The following is a 21,136-nucleotide window of genomic DNA, read 5'->3' on the forward strand; positions in this document are numbered from 1 at the left end:
TTATAAACACCATTCCATAGCAGGACAGAGAACATTCATAAAGTGACATACACTTGGAAATGGGACATCTGTAAGCCAAAGATCAGTGAAAAGTCAGTAAGGTGATACTGTATGGCTGGTTACATTCCTCTACCAAGATCTGAGGGAAAGGACAAAGCGTCTCCTATTCTGGTTTTGGTTTAGGCATCTAAAAACATATCCCTAAGGTTTTAAGGAAATGCCCTAATGGATTTCAGCACCAACCGCTTAAACATCTACTGTGTATTTAAGTATCTTTGAAATTCACCTGGTATTGTACATAAGGATGCCTCTTTCCCTCCTCCCCAAACACTTAAATGCTGGCATTTCCTAATTTGACAAATACTCAATCTTTGACCTAAATAACAGCAAGCATAATAACAAAACAACCGTCAGTGATACTAAGCACATGTAACTCACACTAACAAACTAAAGGTAACATCTTGAGAAATCCTGGAAAGAGCTCTGGAAAATTAGTCTGCGTAGTTCATTTATGAACTATGACAACTATGGATCTAAATAAACAGAGACAGAAGACAACAAAGAGAAAGCTTGGAAGATGAAGAGAAGTACAGCAGCAGGAAAGATGAGAATCATTTTGGCTAAAAAAAAACAAAAAAAAACCTACCACAAACCACAAATAATGGGAAGGAGCAAAGAAAGTAAACAAAGCATTGGAAGAGACAGTTATCTTGGTCACTGGCCAAGGGGGTGATGTTACCAAGGAACACAAGGCAGTATGGAAGAACTTCTTTGCTGTGTTATACCAAATGGCTTAACCAGAGAACTTTTTGGTATGGAAATGTCTACCAAAAACTAAGATTCAAAGGCTGAAAAGAAAAGACAATCTCCCTATTACACTGCTACTACCTGTATGTAGGTGCAATCAAATAAAACACTACCTTTAGTCTGGCTGTAATACACAAAATGGCAGTGATGTCGCTTCCCTAAAAACTCTTAAGATAAAACTGTCTTAATTCTTCAGGTAAGAATTCAAAAGTTTCGTTAAAAAGATATGAGCATACTGAAACAGTAAACTATTCATGTTACACATTTACAAAAGAATTCACTGGTTCTGTAGACCTTTGAAGTAAAGTTTCAGCAAATGTCTGACAAGAAAGCATCCTCTTCTAAGCTTTGCTTGCCCAAACTATCCACATTATCAAAGTCTCCTTTACCTTGGATACTTCTGGGTTTGCTGGCGTTATCAAAGTCACAGACCTTCTCCCATTTATCTCTCACTGCTTCAGGCGTCATTGGCTGATTCTTTCCTCTGACAATAGCACCCAAGGATCGCTCCCAGCGCACTAATGGGAAACATGAGCCAGAGAGTTCAAGTAACAAACAGAAACTTTTAGTTTCTTTAGATCACTTTCATCTAGGCCACTACTTTCAAGACGGTGAAAGAAAGAAAAGGCTTTAAGTATTCCAATTTAACTCACTCGTGTAACTTCAAGCTGGACTAAAAAGGCTCACCGCCTTTAACTAACATTTAGAAAAGGAACAGCACTGGTTTTAGATTTCATTAAAGCCACAACAGACTGACTGCTCTCTGAAAATATTACATCAGTTTTAGAATTCTGTCTAGTGAAAAGTTGTAGCTAGTACGTATCTACAGACATTCTCTTCTGACATGATTTTGGCTACTAATGCTTAGGAATCTTCTGAAAGCCTTAGAAAACTACAGGGGAAATGTGAAAACCACTTGTTACCTACGAAAGAATGTTAATACCAGTAGCCAGCATCTCCAAATGGTCCCTGAAGTTGTATTTCTATACTGTAACTTGAAAGAAACTGGTAAAGCTAATGTGAAATCAGTTCCGGAAGGATGCAGACTCCCTGGATTGCAACTAATCCTGTCATGTTGGTTTTGCTCTTAATTAGCAATAGACAATGAATAAGGCCATACTGGTACCTCATTAACAACCTGGTTTCATTTTAAAGACTTCAACAGTAGCCATTATAATGATGAAAAATGGCATTTTCTTTTGACCAGAGAGGAGAAGCCACAGATTTTCGGCTATATTAAAATGCAACTCCTTGCGGAGGGCAGCAAGAGGTTTTTTGCTGCTGCCCCAATTTGTTTAATCTGTTTAATACATTACCTGGGAAAAGCTATTCCAGTGCCACCAGAACATTTACAGTTAATTAGAAATGTACAAAATCTTTATCAAGTGGGCAAAAATGTTTTGGAAGAAGGGGGAACCACTGAACCACTTCTTGAATTAATGACCCTACTTCCAACCCACTGGTGATATTCACATAGGCTTAAAAGTCCTTGAACAGTTCAAGAAAATAACGCTAGTATTAGGTTCAACATATCTAGGAAAAAAAGTTAAGACATTTCACACACTGAATTAAGTTTTCCATCTTGTAAGCCCTCAATATTGTCTGTGAGTTTTCTTTATGTTCATATTTAAGCTAATTACTGCAGTCACTCAAGGAAAATACTTACTTAGCATAGCTACTGGTTATTAAGAAGGCTAATTGCCTCAACATGTTAATGCATATCACTAGCATTTTTATAGAAGTATAAATAAAGGTGGAAAGCAACTAAAAAGCAGCCTGTGTAGCAGCATGTGCTACTTTTATAGCATGAAAAATTTAAGTTATCAAGAAAAGGCAGCAATGTATACTTAGCACTAAAAATAGAGATTCTTTTTGACTTCAATGATACCCTCTGGATCCAAAAGTTAACATTACTTAGGCACATTTTCAGTTACTATTAGTCAGCTCAAAAGCATAACAAAGCACGTACCCTAAGTTACCAGCTTCCCCCATACATAGTGAAATCTATAACTTTTACTTAAAATAAGCAGTCTCCTCATAACCCTAGGTGTTTGCTAATCTTCTCTCCCTAAAAAAAAAATGTCTTGAGCAGAGGTTAATTGCAAAGATGATTTGCACACTTTTGTTGTCAATTCAAAAACCAAAATCAATCCTTCAACACAAAGTACTCACATTTTCCAATCCATCCAGCTCCCACCTGCCAAGAAAAGAAAATCATCAGCTTACCACATGTTACAAAGCAAAGCTTTGGTAATGTAGGGAAACAAAACTATACTTCAGAACAACCTCAACAAAATAAATTTCTGAACTACTGCTGGTTGTATTTAACAGTTTAGTTAAGCACTGGAATGTGAGCAATATAAAACTCAAAAAAAAAAAGATAACAGCTTCCATTCAATTTATGAGCTAGCAGTTTGATGACAATACCTATAACGTATTCCATAACTAAGTATGTTGCTTTCTCTGTTTGCATGATTTAGAAAACAAAAACTTCTTTTGAAGTAGTTGTTTTGGTACCTTTTCAAACTTATACGGGTACAATAAGAATTGTAACAATCAGATCAGTAGTATTTTGAGCACACACCAGAATCTGATAAGGTTGTTACTGCCTGATGTACTTGTCATAGCACAACAGGGTCAACATATCTCCTGTTATGCTAAGTATGTAGTATCTTACATGACAATTCAGTTTCAGCACAAAGGCTGACTGGACAGGCTAAAGCAAATGATTGATTTCAGGGGAAGGGGCAAAGGGAGGGAAAGAGGGGGGAAGAAAGAAAATTTAAAAATTACCTCAAACAGACTGCCATTCTCTGCACAGCTCTCGTGGCAAAGCCAAACAACTAAGGGAGCAACATACTCTGGTTTGAAAGCATCGACCAGATCTAGAGCAAATTGGAGAGGGAAATCATAAAATAGAAATACCGTATGATTTCACCAAATCATTCTTACTCTAACACCTTCTGATGAACAGCAGAGCCAGGGAGAATTTAACCAACAGTGTTCTGCCATGAAAAGAAAGGACAAATGAAATTAAACATTTGCAGATTCATTAAACACAAACAACTTGTGAGATTATTACTCGTTACAGCCTCCGAACTGTAATGTGCAGCCTGCAAAGCCAGGTACCTTCCTAAATTTCTATCTGACAGGCAGCCTGAAACAAGGACAAGCCAGCTAGACATAATCCTGACTGAGATGTACCTGAGCAATTTCCCTTTTAATTTGCTAGTCAGTTATAAAGAAAAGACAATATGAAAAGAATTGCAGCTGCTGAATATTTGAGAAACAACCCATTTGGAAATGCTAATATTTCCAAATGAGATATCAGGAATTATTAGCCCTGCTAAATTTATGTATCAATTGTATTTGGGGATTTTTATTGTCATCTGGCACAAGAGGAAACTGTCTGAAAATGGAGATATTGTCATGGAGCAGAGTGTGGTTGTCTAGGCAGCTCTTACCACATATTCTATCCGCTGTCTGAAAAGAAAAAATAACTTTATCTAATTTCCTTTTTTAGCTTTTAGAATATTATTTTTTCAACAGCAATAGATATGTAGCTGTTCCTCAGCTAAAGGTCAGCAGGCATTTTCAAATATACCCTGACAAGATGAAGAGCTGGGAAAGTTAAGCATTACAGGGACATCTTTAATAGCCAAGCTGAAATAACAGAAGTTCATTTTTAGAAGTTCCACAAAGGTAAAAGGAAATTGAACTCCATTTAATATGGCGTGTCGTAAGTGCATAACAAAAGCCTTAGGCTCTTCTAAAGTATTCCACTTCATGCCACACAGCATTTAGACTCAAAAATTAGCACTAGACTATTATCAATAATGCTATCAATCCACAATTAAATTAATTGCAAAATAGGTGGTAGAAGTTTAAAAAAAAACCACACAAAAAATACAAACTACATTTAGAGTTCTAGCAAGAACAATAACTGGGCCAAGTTGAACATACATAACTGTGGCAATGCTAAAGCATAGGTGCTTGCAGACATCTAGAGATGAAAAGGAAAGTACTGACTAAGACAACAAGGATAATTTCCTAAGACATATGAAAACATTTTTGAAGTTCTGGTGTCCAAACCTTTTAAGGATATTTGAAAAACAGGACAGAGAGGGAGGGAGCAAGGTAAGAAATAAATTATTAGAGCTGTAACTATCTCATAGGGAGACCAAAGGATCTCAATCTTCTTAAAATGACTAAGAAAGAAAACTAGGAGATGGTTTTATCACTCTGCATAAATATCTTCAGGAAATTCCAGCTACTGAACTCCATTTTACACTTCAGGAACTCATGGCTGCCTGCTTAATGTATTTTACTTGTCTGTAAGTAAGTGCAATAAATCCCTGGAGCCTACAACCTGTAGAGAGAGGTGCTGGATTTCCTGATCACTTGGATTATTTAGACCCAAACCAGGATACTTTACACAGAACTTAATTAGTTAAACAAAATCATGCATTCAATCCATGTATAACTGTATAAAATATATTACTCTTCAATATCTTGTATATCAGTCTGAAAAATGTAATGATTCCCCTGGCTTTGAAATCTGCCTATCACTAGGGAAAAGAAGGACAGGAGGGAAATGAAATCGGCTGATTCTAGATGACTTTGAGAGCAATTTCCTTTTACAGACTTTTTTTTCCAAATTCTTTTTGTTTCTTCTGGTCATTTTCCAACATAATTAGTCAGTCTATCGTAAATTTACACTTTACACACAGCTGTCTCCTACAACGATCTTTTCACTGACTTCCCAATGCAGTGCTCTGTTAAAACCTGTTCAAGCATTCAAAGATTAGTAACTGCGCAATAAAGAAAAACATAATATATTAGGCAACTCAGTTCATTATCATCTCCCACTGATCATGGAACAAAGAAGTACACACATGGCATGTTGTGCAAAAAACGGTATTTTGCAATTAGACAATATTACAAGAGCACATGCATGCTTCCACATCTGATGAAACAAACAAGCCTTGCCACTACCATAGGAGGATCTTGGAAGATACTGTAATTAAAAAGCCTTGCCACATGATATTGTTTTGTGAATTACAAAAATTGCTTCTTATCTTGTGGCAGAAAATAAGAATTCCTTACAACAGACTAAGTAAGTTGACAATTCAGAGACACAAAGACAGCAGGAATAATGAATTAGCAGTGTATGAAGTGTAAAGGATTTGCATTTTCTAAGAGACAGGAAAATTAGCTGTGCTGCAATTCACTGAAAAATATCAGTATATGTAGACCTTAAATGATTCACCTTGTGGCATGACAGTCTGGGTGAGTCTGGATCCAGCAGTAGGAGCAATTGTGTTGCAGTGGATGTTATACTTCCGGCCTTCAATTGCAATTGTGTTTGAAAGACCCAAAAGGCCAAGTTTTGCAGCACTGTAGTTTGCCTGACCAAAGTTGCCATATATTCCAGCAGCTGAGGAAGTCATAATTATTCTTAGTGGAGAGGAGGAAAAAAAAAAAAAAAAAAGAAAAAAGTTCAATGATTTCTTCAAGTTGTTTAATTTTACACAACAGCATTTTCCAGCTTTGGAATTGTATTCTCCATATTCGATAAAACAGAAGTGTGCAAATAAGAAAACATTATTTGTGGGTTTTGTTAACAGATACCTTTTTTATGTTTGACTAATAGCAAACATCTGACAAATCCTGAAGCGTTGTCATAGTAGCAGAAAACTAACAAAATCATGAGCCCTTCTGAGTTATACTGCAAAACTAGAACAGACATTCTGTGACAATGGGGTATGGTATAGAGAAAAGTATTTCTTTTCATGTTCTAACTGCACTTCAAGGGATATTATTCTTATAACTAACAACTGGCTTCAGCAGTCAGAAGAAAATTGTTTTATTGAAAATGACTTCACCTTAATATCTACCTTGTAATAGGTGAAGACACATCCTTACAGAATTCACATTCAAAGAATCCTAATATCTGTTAAACACATGAAGGAAGAAGATAGCAAAGTCTTGCCCTTTGTTGTCCCCTAACATTACTGCTGTGGACATGACTGAATTGCTCACAAGAAAGCTCTAAAACCACTACAGTTCATAGCTGGTTTGAGGCAAGAAAACATTGTGCTGCATGTCTTCTCATAAACTGGAATTCAAAAGAAAAGGGTCTTACAACTTCACTTTTTAAAAGAAGCTTTATCACAATCTGTTCCCATCTACTGTAAACGCACTGCATAGCTGGGATCAAAATCTATTTCATTTTATTATTATTATTATTAGCCTCATGACAATAATCCACTGTTTTTAACCTAAATAAAGAAATGTGTTACAAGTACTGGCTTAACATAATCAAGATGAAAAAAGCTACAGAATCTATACAAAGCTGGCATTTTGCAGATGGCACACATCTATACCTAAACTGCTCAGATAAAAATAGTAGCAAGTGCTTCTGCAAACACAGAAGAGTTGCCAAGGGAAGCGTTTTCCTGAATGGATACAACTCCTAGACTCCAGCAATGTACTCTGCCTGTTGATCTCTTCCCTTATCCTTACAGTTTCAGTTCCCTGGATGAGAATGAATGTCAGTTTGCTCACAAAATGACAAAGCAGCTCATACAACTTTCAATATGTGGGTATGGTGGTTAAAATTAATATAATCATGTCAGTGTTTGATAAGGAAAAACAACAAAAGTGAAAAAACTTAAAGGTTTGAATTGACTGCAGTCTTTCAGTTAACAGTAACACATACCAAGATAGACTAAGATCACTCCCACAACTTCTAAGACAAGTACATTTGTCCAAAGGCAAAAAAACCCCAAACCCATCCCAAATGAAAAAAACCAAGACCCACAAGCAGAATTGCATGTACCTGTCATTTGACTAAGAAGCAGCAGGAGAAGCAGCCCCCTCATGAAAAGAAATGGTATTTCTATAACCCTACAGCTCCTGTCTGGGATATTTGCATCTACATGGAAAAAAACTTTAAACATTTGGCTGGGGAGGCAGACAGGGGCACAGAACTGAAAGGGTAAGGGCTTACACATTTGGACGGATTTTGTTTCATCCCACTGACAGTGAAAGAAAAGGATGCCAAACTCCTCCTTCACTGTCAGGGCATTCATCAGTCTGTTATACCCTACTGAAAAAGAAAAAAAAAAGACAAATTTTTACCTGCCAAATTTTTGATTTTTCATATGATTCCATGCAGCTCGGGTGACCAGGAACGATCCCCTCAAATGAATTCTATGAATTATATCTAGGAACAAATTAATGTAAGTTTAATAATCCCAGGGTTTCATCTCCCAACTTGAAATACACCATTTGTTTCTTCTTCATGACAAAAACTGCATTCTCTTCACACTGTCAAACTGTTAGTAAAAACGTGGTGGGCTCTTTTTTTTTTCCCTTCTTTTTTATAGATCATTTTGAAGTGCTTGCCTGAACATACACTCATCATCTCTTCTGCCTCTTGGATGGGGCTTTTCTGTTTAGAATTCACAAGCATTCAAAATTCCTGCACTTAAGAACAGTTAAACAAGGACTACAGAAGCTAGACCATCTTTGCAGAAGTCTGCTCTACTGACTTATCACTACCTACCATCTCAATGAAGGTTCCCCCTGTTCTTCTGTCCCTTGGCACATCAGCTTTCTTTCCTCTGTTGTTAGTTCTGGGTCTTTTAAGACTGTTTAGTATTCAGCCAGTCACTGTAGGCGCTAGGAATGTGTTCTGCTCACAAAAACTATTGTCTGTGTTTCACATGGCTCTCTTTTGTATTCCACTCAGCAACTAGGAGTGGCAGCTAGAGCCTTTCTTCCCCTTTGGAACTACATACACCTACCACGCATTGCAGCACAGATCTGGTTTGCAAGCTGAACACAAGCAGCTTACCACTAAGCTTTCAGGGCAAAAGATAATTCTCTGCTCTGGCATAGACAGCCTTCCCTGCCTCCTCCTCTTCCTTGCAACAATGGGAGGGATGTACCTTTCAACTTTCACACAGAAAGTACATTTTAAAGTTTATCAACTCACCCCAATCTTCATCACTTATCCGAACAAATGAGCGGTCTCTCAGGATCCTAAAATGCATCATTAGGAGAACAAAACAAAAAGATGAACAGGTGTCTACACAAAAGCGACAGCCCACAATCAAACTGGAAAAAACCTTCAGGTTTACTCACCCAGCATTGTTTATAACAATATCTGAAAAAAAAAAAAGGAAATAAACTAAGTGAATGCACTGATAAAATATAAGCTTGTTTCTATTTTTCTCCCACTTTTAAAAATATATACAGACAAGAACACTGCACATATATATCATATTACTATTCTACAGCTCCTTGTCTCGAATAGTGGAACTCTACCATTGGACAATAATGAAGACAAGACAAAATACTTCAGTACAGGCAAGTCTCAGCCTGTCAACAGAACAAAGCCTGACAGGGAGGTAATAGCTGAGAAGTGCTGGCTACCTAGGAACACAATACCTGCAGGATGCAGCCATCCTGCAGTTTTGCAGCTTACTTAGAATTCCAGAGTGCTCCCAATCATGCATTTTGCGCCACCATCTTTGTTGCAGTAAGCCCAAATAATATTTGAAAGAACGATAGAGTCACAGAGCAACCTGGATCATAACAATTTTTTGTCAAATATTTAATTTGGCTCCTGTTGGCTTTGACCATGTGTACTTTTAGCCACTTAACCCTAAGTTAAAAATCACATAAACGTCACAATTAAACAGTAGCAATCATATGGTAAAGAGAAACATTACTTGTTAGATAAAACAGCTCAAGCTTTTTTTTTTTTATTATTTGTGTTCAAGCATTTTGATCTTCACATAGGCAAAAGAGCTTCCAAAACCTGACACAGCATGTCTGATTTTTCAGCAACACTATTTATCCTAATTTTATGCAGCTAGTTATAATACTTGATGAACTCTGTGCTTTGAGACAGAAATTGTCAACCACTACTGAAGTACCAAAATTCTGAAGGGCAGGAAAACAAGAATCATACACTGAGCTTTAAACTTCTGCTAAAAAGTATCAAAAAGACAGAAAAGCTGCCCATTCAGATTTAAAGTGGAAAGCCCCTAATTTAGGTTTCACTGAGTAAGGGCATCAAGGGTTGGTGAGTTCTACTGTTGTCACACTGTACTTCATACACCTACTGTCAATTGCACTGTTTATAATGGCTCTGCACTTGCAAACAAGTTACAAGAATAAGCAACTGTACCTATCCTCCCAAAAGCCTCAAGTGCTGTCTTCACAAGGTTTTCACCATCTTCCACCGAATCTGTAAGAAAAAAGTATGAATTTTCAAGTAAAATGAACTGGATATATTGCAATTCCAGGATATTAACAACTAATTTCATGGAACTAAGAAAAATAAATTGTGTACAACCCCAATATAAAATAAATTCAAAATTCAGCCACTATTTGCATGTGGCCTGAAGCAAATCCCACACAGTAAGTCTAAATGGCACAATGTTTGCCATCGCAAGAAAAACAAGAAGCAAAACAAGTAAGAATCATCATGCCCATCTTGCCTCAGACAACTCCAGATGGACACTTTCTTAGTATTTCAATGTTAAGAAAGCATATGAAAGAAAAGTGCATTACTAGATGAGTATTAATTAAAAAAGCAATTTATGCACTTTCTTGTAGCATCTCTGTCTCCCTTCTCCACTGCCGTGGTTGAAGTCCAGCTGGCAACTAAGCACCACACAGCCGCTCGCTCACTCCCCCCCTGCCCCAGTGGGATGGGGGAGAGAACTGGAAAAGTAAAAGTGAGAAAGCTCGTGGATTGAGATAAGAACAGCTTAATAAGTGAAATGAAATAAAATAAAATAATAATAATAACGATAATAATAAAAATTGTAATGAAAAGGAAAACAACAACAACAACCAACAAGTGATGCAAATGAAAACAATTGCTCACCATCCTCTGACCGATGCCCAGCCCAAGCAGCAGTCCCCCGGCCAGCTTTACCCCTAGTTTATATACTGAGCATGACATCATATGGTGTGGAATATTCCTTTGCTCAGCTGGGGTCAGCTGTCCCGGCTGTGTCCCCTCCCAACTTCTTGTGCACCCCCAGCCCACTCACTGGTGGGGTGGTGTGAGAAGCAGAAAAGGCCTTGACTCTGTGTAAGCCCAGCTCAGCAGTAACTAAAACATCCCTGTGTTATCAACACTGTTTTCAGCACAAATCCAAAACATGGCCCCATGCTAGCTACTATGAAGAAAATTAACTCTATCACAGCCAAAACCAGCACATCCACAGGACATCACATCTATTTAATTTATATGGTATTGGCAAGCTGGCAGTAGTCCTTTATTAAGCAGTGTCAATTTTTCATTCAACAGGTCCACTATTCCTATAGATAAAGCATTAGACCAGTCTGGAAAAATAACATACCATAATTGGGTACTGCTTTTCCTCCTTTTGCTCTGATCTCGTTGACAACTTTGTCAGCGGCTGACGAGCTCTTGCCATATCCCTTGAAATCACCTCCAAGGTCATTCACTATGCATCACAAAGAAATGATTTTTTCATTGTTAACACTCAGCGTTCATGGTCTGTCCTTATCTCATTATCACACTGGAAGTTACAAGGAGTATTAATAAAACCTGCTGCATCTGGATCCTACTGAGAAACTCAGATGATTAGAGTAGTAGACCACATTATTATGTTTTTTTAAAAAGTAGTGTAACATAATCTTTTTTTTAAAATAACATGGGAAACAGAACTGTTTTTTTTTCTCTCCACCATGCTGTATTGAGTTGACGTGGCAAGGTTTTGGTAGCTGGGAGCGGCTACAGGGGTGGTTTCTGTGAGAAGCTGCTAGAAGCTTCCCCTGTGTCTGATAGAGTCAATGCCAGCTGGCACCAAGACAGACCCGCCGCTGGCCAAGGCCGAGCCCATCAGCAACAGTGGTAGTGCCTCTGGGATAACATATTTAAGAATGGGGAAAAACAACTGTGCAACAGCAGCCAGAGAAGAGAGGAGTGAGAGTACGTGAGAGAAACAATTCTGCAGACCCCAAGGTCAGTGAAGAAGGAGGGGGAGGAGGTGCTCCAGGAGCTGGAGCAGAGATTCCCCTGCAGCCCGTGATGAAGACCATGGTGAGGCAGGCTGTCCCCCTGCAGCCCATGGAGGTCCACGGTAGAGCAGATCTCCACCTGCAGCCCACGGAGGACCCCATGCCGGAGCAGGTGGATGCCTGAAGGAGGCTGTGACCCCATGGGAAGCTCACGGTGAAGCAAGCTCCTGGCAGGACCTGTGGACCCACGGAAAGAGGAGCCCACGCTGAATCAGGTTTGCTAGCAGGACTTGTGGCCCGGCGGGGGACCCACACTGGAACAGTCTTTTCCTGAAGGACTGCACCCCATGGAAAGGACCCATGCTGGAGCAGTTTGTGAAGAACCGCAGCCTGTGGGAAGGACTCACACTGGAGAATTTCGTGAAGAACTGTCTCCCATGGGAGGGACCCCATGCTGGAGCAGGGGAAGAGTGTGAGGAGAAAGGAGTGGCAGAGATAATGTGCGATGAACTGACCGCAACCCCCATCCCCCTGCGCCACTTGGTGAGAGGAGGTAGAGAAAATCGTGAGTGAAGTTGAGCCCAGGAAGAAGGGAGGGGTGGGGGGAAGATGTTTTTAAGATTTGGGTTTATTTCTCATTATCCTACTCCGATTTTGATTGGTAATAAATTAAACTGATTTCCCCAAGTCGATTCTGTTTTGCCTGTGACAGTAATTGGTATGGGATCTCCCTGTCCTTACCTCGACTCATGAGCCTTTCGTTATATTTTCTCTCCCCTGTCCAACTGAGGAAGGGGAGTGATAGAGCAGCTTTGGTGGGCACCCGGCATCCAGCCAGGGTCAAGCCACCACACATGCATTCAACTTGCTTGCCCTACCCAGGCTACCTCTCTAATTGTGTTATTGTAGTTCAGAGATTAAGAATAAGATTACATACCAATCACAGGTGATTAATTCTGGTCTCTTGCCAAACTCCTATAGCTACTGAATGAACTGTAAACAAGACTGAGAAGACTTTGTTCCTGTTCAATAGAGTAGCTAAAATGTTACTAGTAAACTTCACTATAGAACAGATCAAGCAGTGTGAACAAAGGGAGAAGAGCCTGATCTGGAGCTTCAGATCCTGCTCCTGTGGGAGAAGAGGATCACCTGACACAGAGAGCTGCTTTGTTTCCACGCTGCTCTTTGTATTGGGGCATGCATCATTAATGGTAGCTGCACTGTATCGTCACCACAGTTTGCTGCATTGCTATATTTGCGTATCCCACAGTTTCAAAGAGTTCATCAAAGGAACAAAAACACCCCGAAAAAATCCATACACACATTATATTTGGACAAAGAATTTCAAAAAATGGTAAGAAGTATGTTTAAATGGCTGCAAAATTAAATTGTAAGAAAACCAGAATTGACTTGTCTATTTACATGCAAGATTGGTAGTTTGTTAAACAGGCTTTTGCCATGGTGAACTCCAGCTTTGTGCCTTCTAATTTTTCAAAGTTGTCAAGAAACCAGCCATAGTGAAATCCATAAAATATGCAAGATATTCTTGCAGGTCTTGATGATAAATGGCAACTGTAAGTCTGCTGTATCGTCACAAAAGGAAACAAACCCATATTGTGGGCTTTTTTTTTTTTAAACTCTTCACGTAAAGAGGAACATAGCTTGCAGGACACATGATAAAATGGTTCTGTACTACTCAGACCAAAAAAGTTTCATCTGGAATCCTATATTCAACTTCGTGTGCAGCACTTCAAGAGAAATGTAGAAACGCTGCAGAAAATCTGTAGGAGTAAATGAAAATGCCAAAGCTCAGAAGATGTGAGCCATGTAAAGAATAGGAAAAAAAACCAAAACAACAACAAACCAAACCAAAACCAAGAACCGCCTAGCCTGAAGCAGGAAGAATTAAGACAGAACATGATGATATGCTCAAGCACGTTAACAGACTGATGCAAAAAAGAAAGGGGACAAAATCTCCATGCCAAATAGATCAATATCTAACAGTTCTAACATGCAGCTAGCACAATTCAGGTGAGGCATTAGGGAAAATTCCTGAGTGTAGTGAAGCATTAGAATAGGCAACATGGGCACACAGCTCAGCCCGCAACATCAAAGGTCTTTAACACAACATTAAAGAAAAATGAGTCAGGAACAGAACTGGGATTTCCAATCTGTCCTGGGAAAGAAGAGTGGACAATTTTGTGGTAAACATTTATACAAAAACAGTCAGTTTGTCTTGCTAAGACATTACAGCTCTCTACCAAAGACACACTTATATATGTTTCTCCTTCACTTCAATAGTAATTTGCTGACAAAAACTTCATTAAATGTTTGGGAAAATTTCCAGAGCCAGCAAAGCACCTTAGGTTGAGTGCAGGCACTAACAGAGTTGAAGCAAAAAAGAGTATGCAAGAAAAAACACAGCTATTCTGGGCTTTGACGGATAAAGAACATTAGTTCAAGCTTTACATCATATAATTTCCAGTTGACAACACCCAGTAGAAAAGAGCCAGAGACTGTAGCTGTTGTGACAGAGCACGGTTGTACTCTGAACCTTGGAGAAGAATTCCTCTAAGGCTCTAAGTGCATTATTAGCAAGTAGTGCAGAGCAGCAGAAGCAAATCTGTAGAGTGAAACAGTTAGTGCTGAGGACCTGACATCTACAGTACCTGTTTTTTTTTAAAAAAATAAACCAGCTTATTTCTTGCTGTAGTCTGGTGCCACAAACAAAAACACACACCAGAACAATTTAGGTGCACTGCTAAATTGCATCCTGCAGTTTGGTTTTCAAAGGAACTCCACTCACGCGCTTCAATGCCATCCCACAATGCAAACAAAAATGCAAATAGATACAAATCAGGAGAGATGCTTCAAAAGCAGGACTCTAATCTAAACTAAAACAGCAACACAGAAGAGCCCTCAGGTAGCCAGAAAAGGAAGAAAAAGTAGGGTCTGGACATAATATAGGTTGCAAGACAAAACCAAAGCATTCCCTTCCTCCTGCTTTCAACTTCCTCTGATAAGAAGCATGAAAGAGACGAAGCATGACAAAAAAGGTGGTAGAAGGCAGCCTTTGGGTCATAAGAAAAGGGAGATTTCCACCTGGGTCGCACTGGTCAGTCTAACCACACCGACAGCAACTCACTCAACAGAAGGTTGTACACAGAGAGACATGTGGGACTGGACAGAAAAAGGTCCCATCTTGGGACCCACTGGTATTCCTCCAATTGGGGTATTTGATCACTGTTCTTACAACATACCTTCATTTCCATAACTTAAAAAAGCAAACTAGTTTTAAAGAGACATTAGTCTCATATCTGCTTTAGTTAAAAAAATGCAAATCTTTACACATCACTTCTCAACTAGGGTTGTTCAGTCTGAAGAAGAGAAGGCTGAAGGGAGACCTTATCACTCTCTACAATTACCTGAAAGGGGGTTGTGGTGAGGTGGGTGTTGGTCTCTTCTCTCAAGTGACAAGTGATAGGATGAGAGAAAATGGCCTAAAGTTGCACCAGGGGAGGTTTAGACTGGATACTAGGAAAAATTTCCGTACTGAGAGAGTGGTCAAGCATTGGAACAGGCTTCCGAGGGAGGTGGTGGAGTCACCATCACTGGAGGTGTTCAAAAAATGTGTAGACATGGCACTGCGGGACATGGTTTAGTGGTCATGGTGGTGTTGGGTTGATGGTTGGACTTGATGATCTTACAGGTCTTTTCCAACATCAATGATTCTGTGATCTCTCTGAAGTCAGACTCATAAGACAACAAGAGTAAGAAAAATAAATGCAAGCATGTAGAGGTAATTGCAAAGCACTACTATAAGAAAAGGTGAAGTGAGGTGCAGTTTCCAAAGGGAAACAAGACATTTCCCTTACATACAGTCAATTCGTAACCTACTGATTTAGCTGTTGTGCAATAAGGCCATGAGATAAACGAGTATAAGTTGTGGTCAAGCAATACAATACATTTTCTTTCAGGTCATTCTGGAAAGTCAGGACACCACTAGCTACACAGAGTCAATACAATTAAACATTTGGGCTGCTTTAGTGACCTAATTTTCCTTAAATAAGAACTTGAGATGAAGTATTCATGCTCCTAGTAAATAAGGTAAGAATCAAAGGTGGCCTACCAGGAGAAAAAAAGCCTAGAGTTTTTTTAAGTTGTCTACACACAGACTTCTCGTATTTCATCAATAAAGTAAAATCAAACCATTTTTATGAGATTTTGTAAACTGAGATTGTGATTTTTGTTACAAAGCTACTAAAAATCAGTGAGCAAGTTCTTCTCCATAATCTGTTTAAACATTTAACCTTGAACTCATGAACAATACCTGTACAAACTCACTCATAGGCAGTTAAATGTCAATGCCAACTGCCGGAGAGTGCCCAAGAATGTAACTTAACCTTCAGAATTAGCTTGTGATACAGCATTTTGCACAACTAAGTATTCCCTGAAGAAGGTTCAACCAAACGACTACAGAACTATCAGAAATCCTTTTCTGAGAGCTATTTGGCACTGTCATTGAGACCAGATGGCTCTTCTGCACGATGCACTGCAGAAAGAAACAATGCAGTGCACTTTCAGCACATTCTGTGTTTTCTGGGGGCTACTCATACAGTGTTACATTCCAATAACTTCTCTCCTGGGGGCAGGTACTAGAAGATAACAAATTCACGTTTTCAAAGGGTCATATTAAAAGTTTCTGAACAATATTCAGCTAAAACATCCTCTCTGGCCACAACTCACAGTAAAGATTGGTATGGATGGATGAAACTCAAGTCTGGGAAATTATCTGATTCAAATTGGCTTTCCAGCAAAGTTAAGCTCTTGGACAAACTTGGGCAACTTCTTTCATAAGAAAATAAAGCTTAAAAGCAAAATTTAAATAGCAAAAGATAAGACAGAAAACCACTAAATAACAAAGTTTACTGTCTAAAAGGGAATAGACTATTGAATGTCAGGTATGTGAAAAGGCAAAAGTTATTGTCTAGATCAAGTTAGTTAACATAAGACTTACCAACTACTGAAGCTCCTCTTTCGGCAAAAGCCAGAGCATACGCTCTGCCCAAACCTAGTTTAAAAAAATGAAAGTAAAGAAAAAAATCAATTTGTCTCTTGGATCACAATTCAGAGAAAAAGACACACAAAAATTAACTGCATGAAGAAAAATGCACCAAATCAATACAAACACCTTGAAGGTTCAAAGCAAAGCACCATTTCCCCCAGAAGTTAAAAGTTTCACATAAGTTCAGAACATAAAGTAAACAATCAGATAAATTGTAGACAAAACAACCACTCGAGGAAAAAAAAATCCCTACGCTTACCCTTTGTTACTGCACTCAACAGAACCATCAGGGAAGGCTATCTGCTGCTGAGTTTGTGCTTGTGATAGAAAAATATGTTTGTAAGGCAGAAAGTTTAATGTCTTGATGTAACCTTGAAGAAGGAGGGGATGTTTCAAGTTAATTAATTACATTCTAAGTGAATAAGATACTTCCCTGGTTTTAGTTAGCCTTTAAGATTTGAAGAAGAAACTGAACAAAATTTAACTGTGACTGAAGACGTATTGACAAAACCCCTCCAATTATTTGGATACAAAGGAATCACTTAATACCACAGTTAACCAGATGCATCCATAGTTTGTCTACCTATCATAACAGAAGACCCTCATTTTTGCCTCACATACAAAAGCAAGACTCTTGCACCTTCACTCTGGCTTAGATTCTAGGTGTGTTATACATCAGTTATTTGTTACAAATGATTTACAGAGATATTATCCACTGTACCAGTCAAAAGTTACTGAAATCAATGATGATAATCCTTTTTTTCATTCCAAAAGGAACTGAGATTTGAATGACCAAAAGATGATCAGTCAGGAAAAAGTTTCTCAGAGTGCAACAGTATCTCTTTGCCCCTCACCAAAACATTCAAAGCTAGTTTTCAAACTAAAAAATGTGGAAAAAAAAAATCAAAACTGTTTAGACTGTTCTGAAACACACTAATCTCACACCAACAAATTGGAATTTTCCTTAAGACTCCTATGAGCCTCTGCAATGGAGAGTATCACTGCCTTATGCAACCCAAGCCAAGAAAACTTTTTTTTGTTTTGAAAAGCCACATAACTGAGAAGGCCCAAAACCCAGACCATGTTATATGTGCTGGTATTCTCAACTGGCAAGCGAGGACTGAATGCTTAAGAACGAAAACAAATCTTAAAAAAAAAAATTTTAGCTTGAGTTGCATAAGCAATGACAGCTCTGCATGACAGTCAGGAACAGTACTTCAAGGGATTTGCCCAAAGTGAAAAGAAACTACTGTGTTTTTAGATGCTTGTGCATGGGAAAACAGGTCTCACTTTAAAACAAACTAGTGATCCAGATGTTTTAGATAAATTCCCAGCTTCGATCTGTTGACCTGCATCCAATTCAAAAAATCAACATTGACAAGCAACGCTATTAGCACTACAGTCTAACTACAGTGCTGTAAATTAAATAAAAGCAAAACAAGAACTAATATGAAGTTAACAGGGCTTCCCTTTACCTTGGCTTAAATTTAATCAACCACTTATCAAAAAATTATTGTGAAATAACACACCCAAGGACAGTTTTCTCTGTTAACAAACCATTTTCAAGCAGCCTAATACTAGAAGTACAAGGGTCACTGTACCCACACTTATGACAAGCGATTTTTGCTCCATGCAGTGTTTTTTAGAAGCTTTGCTCTTGCTAAAGTGTCTCTGTTTTGCTATTACCTAAGGTCTTGACCTGTTCTTCAGTGAGACTTGTTATATAGAGAGCAGCATGTAAATATAGGCCTGGTAAAAGCTGAAAAGCACCGTACAAGTATCTGGCCTCAGTTATTCTCAGGTTTGTCACCTTCAGGTGACATGAGTAGACTCTTCAGTGTGTTCCACAAAATCTCATATTCTTGGTCCTTCTCCACAAGGCATCACATAACCTAGGCCCCCAAAATTACTCCTCTGGCTATGTGCAGCTCCACAAAAAAAGAGCAAAACTTCACCGTGGGAAGGCAGAACAAGCTTCTTTAGCAGCTCATCACAACTACAAACTTTGCCTCTTTCTCATTCACACTCACAGCTCATATCTTCGCTGGAAGTACCAGAGTAGGCAAAGGTCAAAGCATGCATTTAGAGGAAGAAGAAAAAAAAAAAAAAAAGGAAAAAACCCAACTCAACCAACCCTACACCACAACAACAAATACAAAAACATTTCCTGGCAAAACCAAGCATTCCACTGCAGAACCACCTCCCCTGGAAAGGCCAGGCCCGCAGCCCACCAACAGCACAGACCAGCCCTGCTGCTGAAAGAAACCGCTCCCCACCCTTCCACCTCTCCGCTGCCCTCTCCCCTGTGCCTTCAGACTGCCTCCCAGGAGGAGGTCAGGGAGGGCAGCAGCCAGTCGAAGGCTGCTTTCTGCAGCAGCGCTGGCACATGTCAAACCCCTGCTGGAACAACGCTGTGCCAGACCACGCAGGTTACAAGCGTCACTCATAAGGTCCAAGGCAAGACTGAGAGGAATTAGGACACCAAAACAGTACGTGCAGCAGGACATCCATTACTGACTGGTGTGAAGTAGTATTACTCCTCCCGTGTATCTGAAGAACAGAAAGCACGCATTCAGAGGCAGTACTAACGTGCTAATTTTCAGCACTACTGGGGCTCAGATCAAACTGCAGTAGCTCCAAAGCACGGCAAGAAGCACGGCGGTAACCCCTGTACAGCCTTGGCACTGCCACGGCGGCCCTGACGGGCGAGGGCCGGCACCTGACAGAGCCGCCGCGGGGCCCGGCCTCCCCCGCAGCCCCGCGGCGGGCGCCCGGGCGCCGCGCCTCCTTCCCGCCACCACCTCTCTCTTCTGCGGGAGAAAAACTCGTTTTTAATGAGTGAAGCCCTCACAGACGACCCCGGCTGCTACCGGAGGCCACGGGGGCACCTGTCAGGGCCGCGAGCAGTGGCGGCTGCGGGGTGTCCGCCTCGCCCGGCCTCCCGCGGGAAGCCCCGCGACGGACCCAGCCGCCTCCTGCGGGGGACGGAACCCCCGCCACACCGCACCTCGGGACGGGACGGCGCTGCTTACCTCCTCCGGCACCGGTCACCAGCACCACCCGCCCGTCAAACCTCAGCCCCGCCGCCATGCCGCTCCGCCGCCCTGCGCTCAACTGCGCTGCCCGCCAGCCCAGCCCCCGCCGGCAAGGCAGGGCAGGGCGGCGGCGCGGGCGGGGGCGGAGCGAGGCCCGCCACCGCGCAGGCGCCGACTCTGTCCGCTGCGAAACGTAGTCTGGAGTTGAGCGTTGGCCCCGGCGGCGCTGAGCGGAGCTGAGGGGAGGGAAGAGCGCGGCTCTGGGGCGGGGGGAGGCGGTTGTTTTCGGGCTCCCGCCCCGCCTGCTCACTATATTTACATACCTTTACAGGCGTGGAGAGCTGTTAGTGAAGTACAGGGATTTTAACTGGCGAGCGAGTCTGTCCTGCTCCACGGCGGGCACATCTTCCCAGGTGTCCTAAAGAGGCCACAGCTGGGTAGGGTGGAGTTCAAGATAAGGCTGCCTGAATGTAGACATCACGCCTCCGTTTAAAGTTAATATTTACTTCTTTTACATTAATCCTATGTTTTGTGTTACTTTTTGCTTTGTTTACTATTTCCCAACCCAAATCATTACTTTCAGCCGTTGTTTCCCTGATTGTGGGAGTTCTATAGATCGAACAATTAACGTGAAACACACCGCCATTCCCCCCCCCCCCCCCCCCCCCCGCCAGATTTGCCTCTCCGTGAGTGGAAGCTTGTGCCCAGGCGCTGGAAGTGGGGCTGGGCTGCAGGAGCTGAGGAGAGGCCGGGACGGCCCTGTGCTGGACACGGCCGGTTCCAGCCGGCGCCCCCGGACCCGCTGCAGCGCGCAGCTGAGCCCAGCAGGCAAAATGGCGGCACCTCTGTGAGGGCTTATTTAAGAAAGTGTAAAAGACACTGCGCGGCAGTCGTGAGAGAGAAAAGTGAGATGACTCTGAGAGAAACAACTCTGCAGACAGCAAGGTCAGTGAAGAAGCTGGGGGAGGAGGTGCTCCAGGTGCTGGAGCAGAGATTCCCTTGCAGCCCAGGGAGGCCTATAGTGGAGCAGGTTTTCTGGCAGGATCTGTGACCCCATGGGGGACACACGCTGGAGCAGTCTGTTCCTGAAGGACTGTACGTGGTGGAGAGGACTCGTGCTGGAGCAGTTCTTGAAAATCTGCAGTCTATGGGAGTGATCCCACGGTGAAGCGGAGGAACAGCATGAGGAGGAAAGAGTAGCAGAGATGATTGTATT

General features: G+C 40.9%; 1 protein-coding gene across 1 annotated transcript in view; it reads right to left on the bottom strand.

Moving 5' to 3' along the window:
• HSD17B4 (hydroxysteroid 17-beta dehydrogenase 4) overlaps positions 1-19,992 on the bottom strand; it is a 69,924-nt gene extending 49,932 nt beyond the window's left edge. Inside the window, exons 1-11 of the mRNA XM_059833285.1 lie at positions 19,918-19,992; positions 16,838-16,891; positions 11,196-11,303; positions 10,010-10,069; positions 8,959-8,980; positions 8,810-8,856; positions 7,951-8,035; positions 6,077-6,264; positions 3,601-3,692; positions 2,980-3,004; positions 1,197-1,325 (exon numbers count right to left, since the gene is read on the bottom strand). Of these exons, the coding sequence (XP_059689268.1) occupies positions 1,197-1,325; positions 2,980-3,004; positions 3,601-3,692; positions 6,077-6,264; positions 7,951-8,035; positions 8,810-8,856; positions 8,959-8,980; positions 10,010-10,069; positions 11,196-11,303; positions 16,838-16,891; positions 19,918-19,975 (868 nt within the window). The 5' untranslated portion in view covers positions 19,976-19,992. The remainder of the gene's footprint in view (positions 1-1,196; positions 1,326-2,979; positions 3,005-3,600; positions 3,693-6,076; positions 6,265-7,950; positions 8,036-8,809; positions 8,857-8,958; positions 8,981-10,009; positions 10,070-11,195; positions 11,304-16,837; positions 16,892-19,917) is intronic.
• Between the last annotated feature and the right edge of the window lie 1,144 nt (positions 19,993-21,136).

This window comes from Gavia stellata, chromosome Z (genome assembly GCF_030936135.1).
Source record: "Gavia stellata isolate bGavSte3 chromosome Z, bGavSte3.hap2, whole genome shotgun sequence".
Lineage (NCBI taxonomy): Eukaryota > Metazoa > Chordata > Aves > Gaviiformes > Gaviidae > Gavia > Gavia stellata.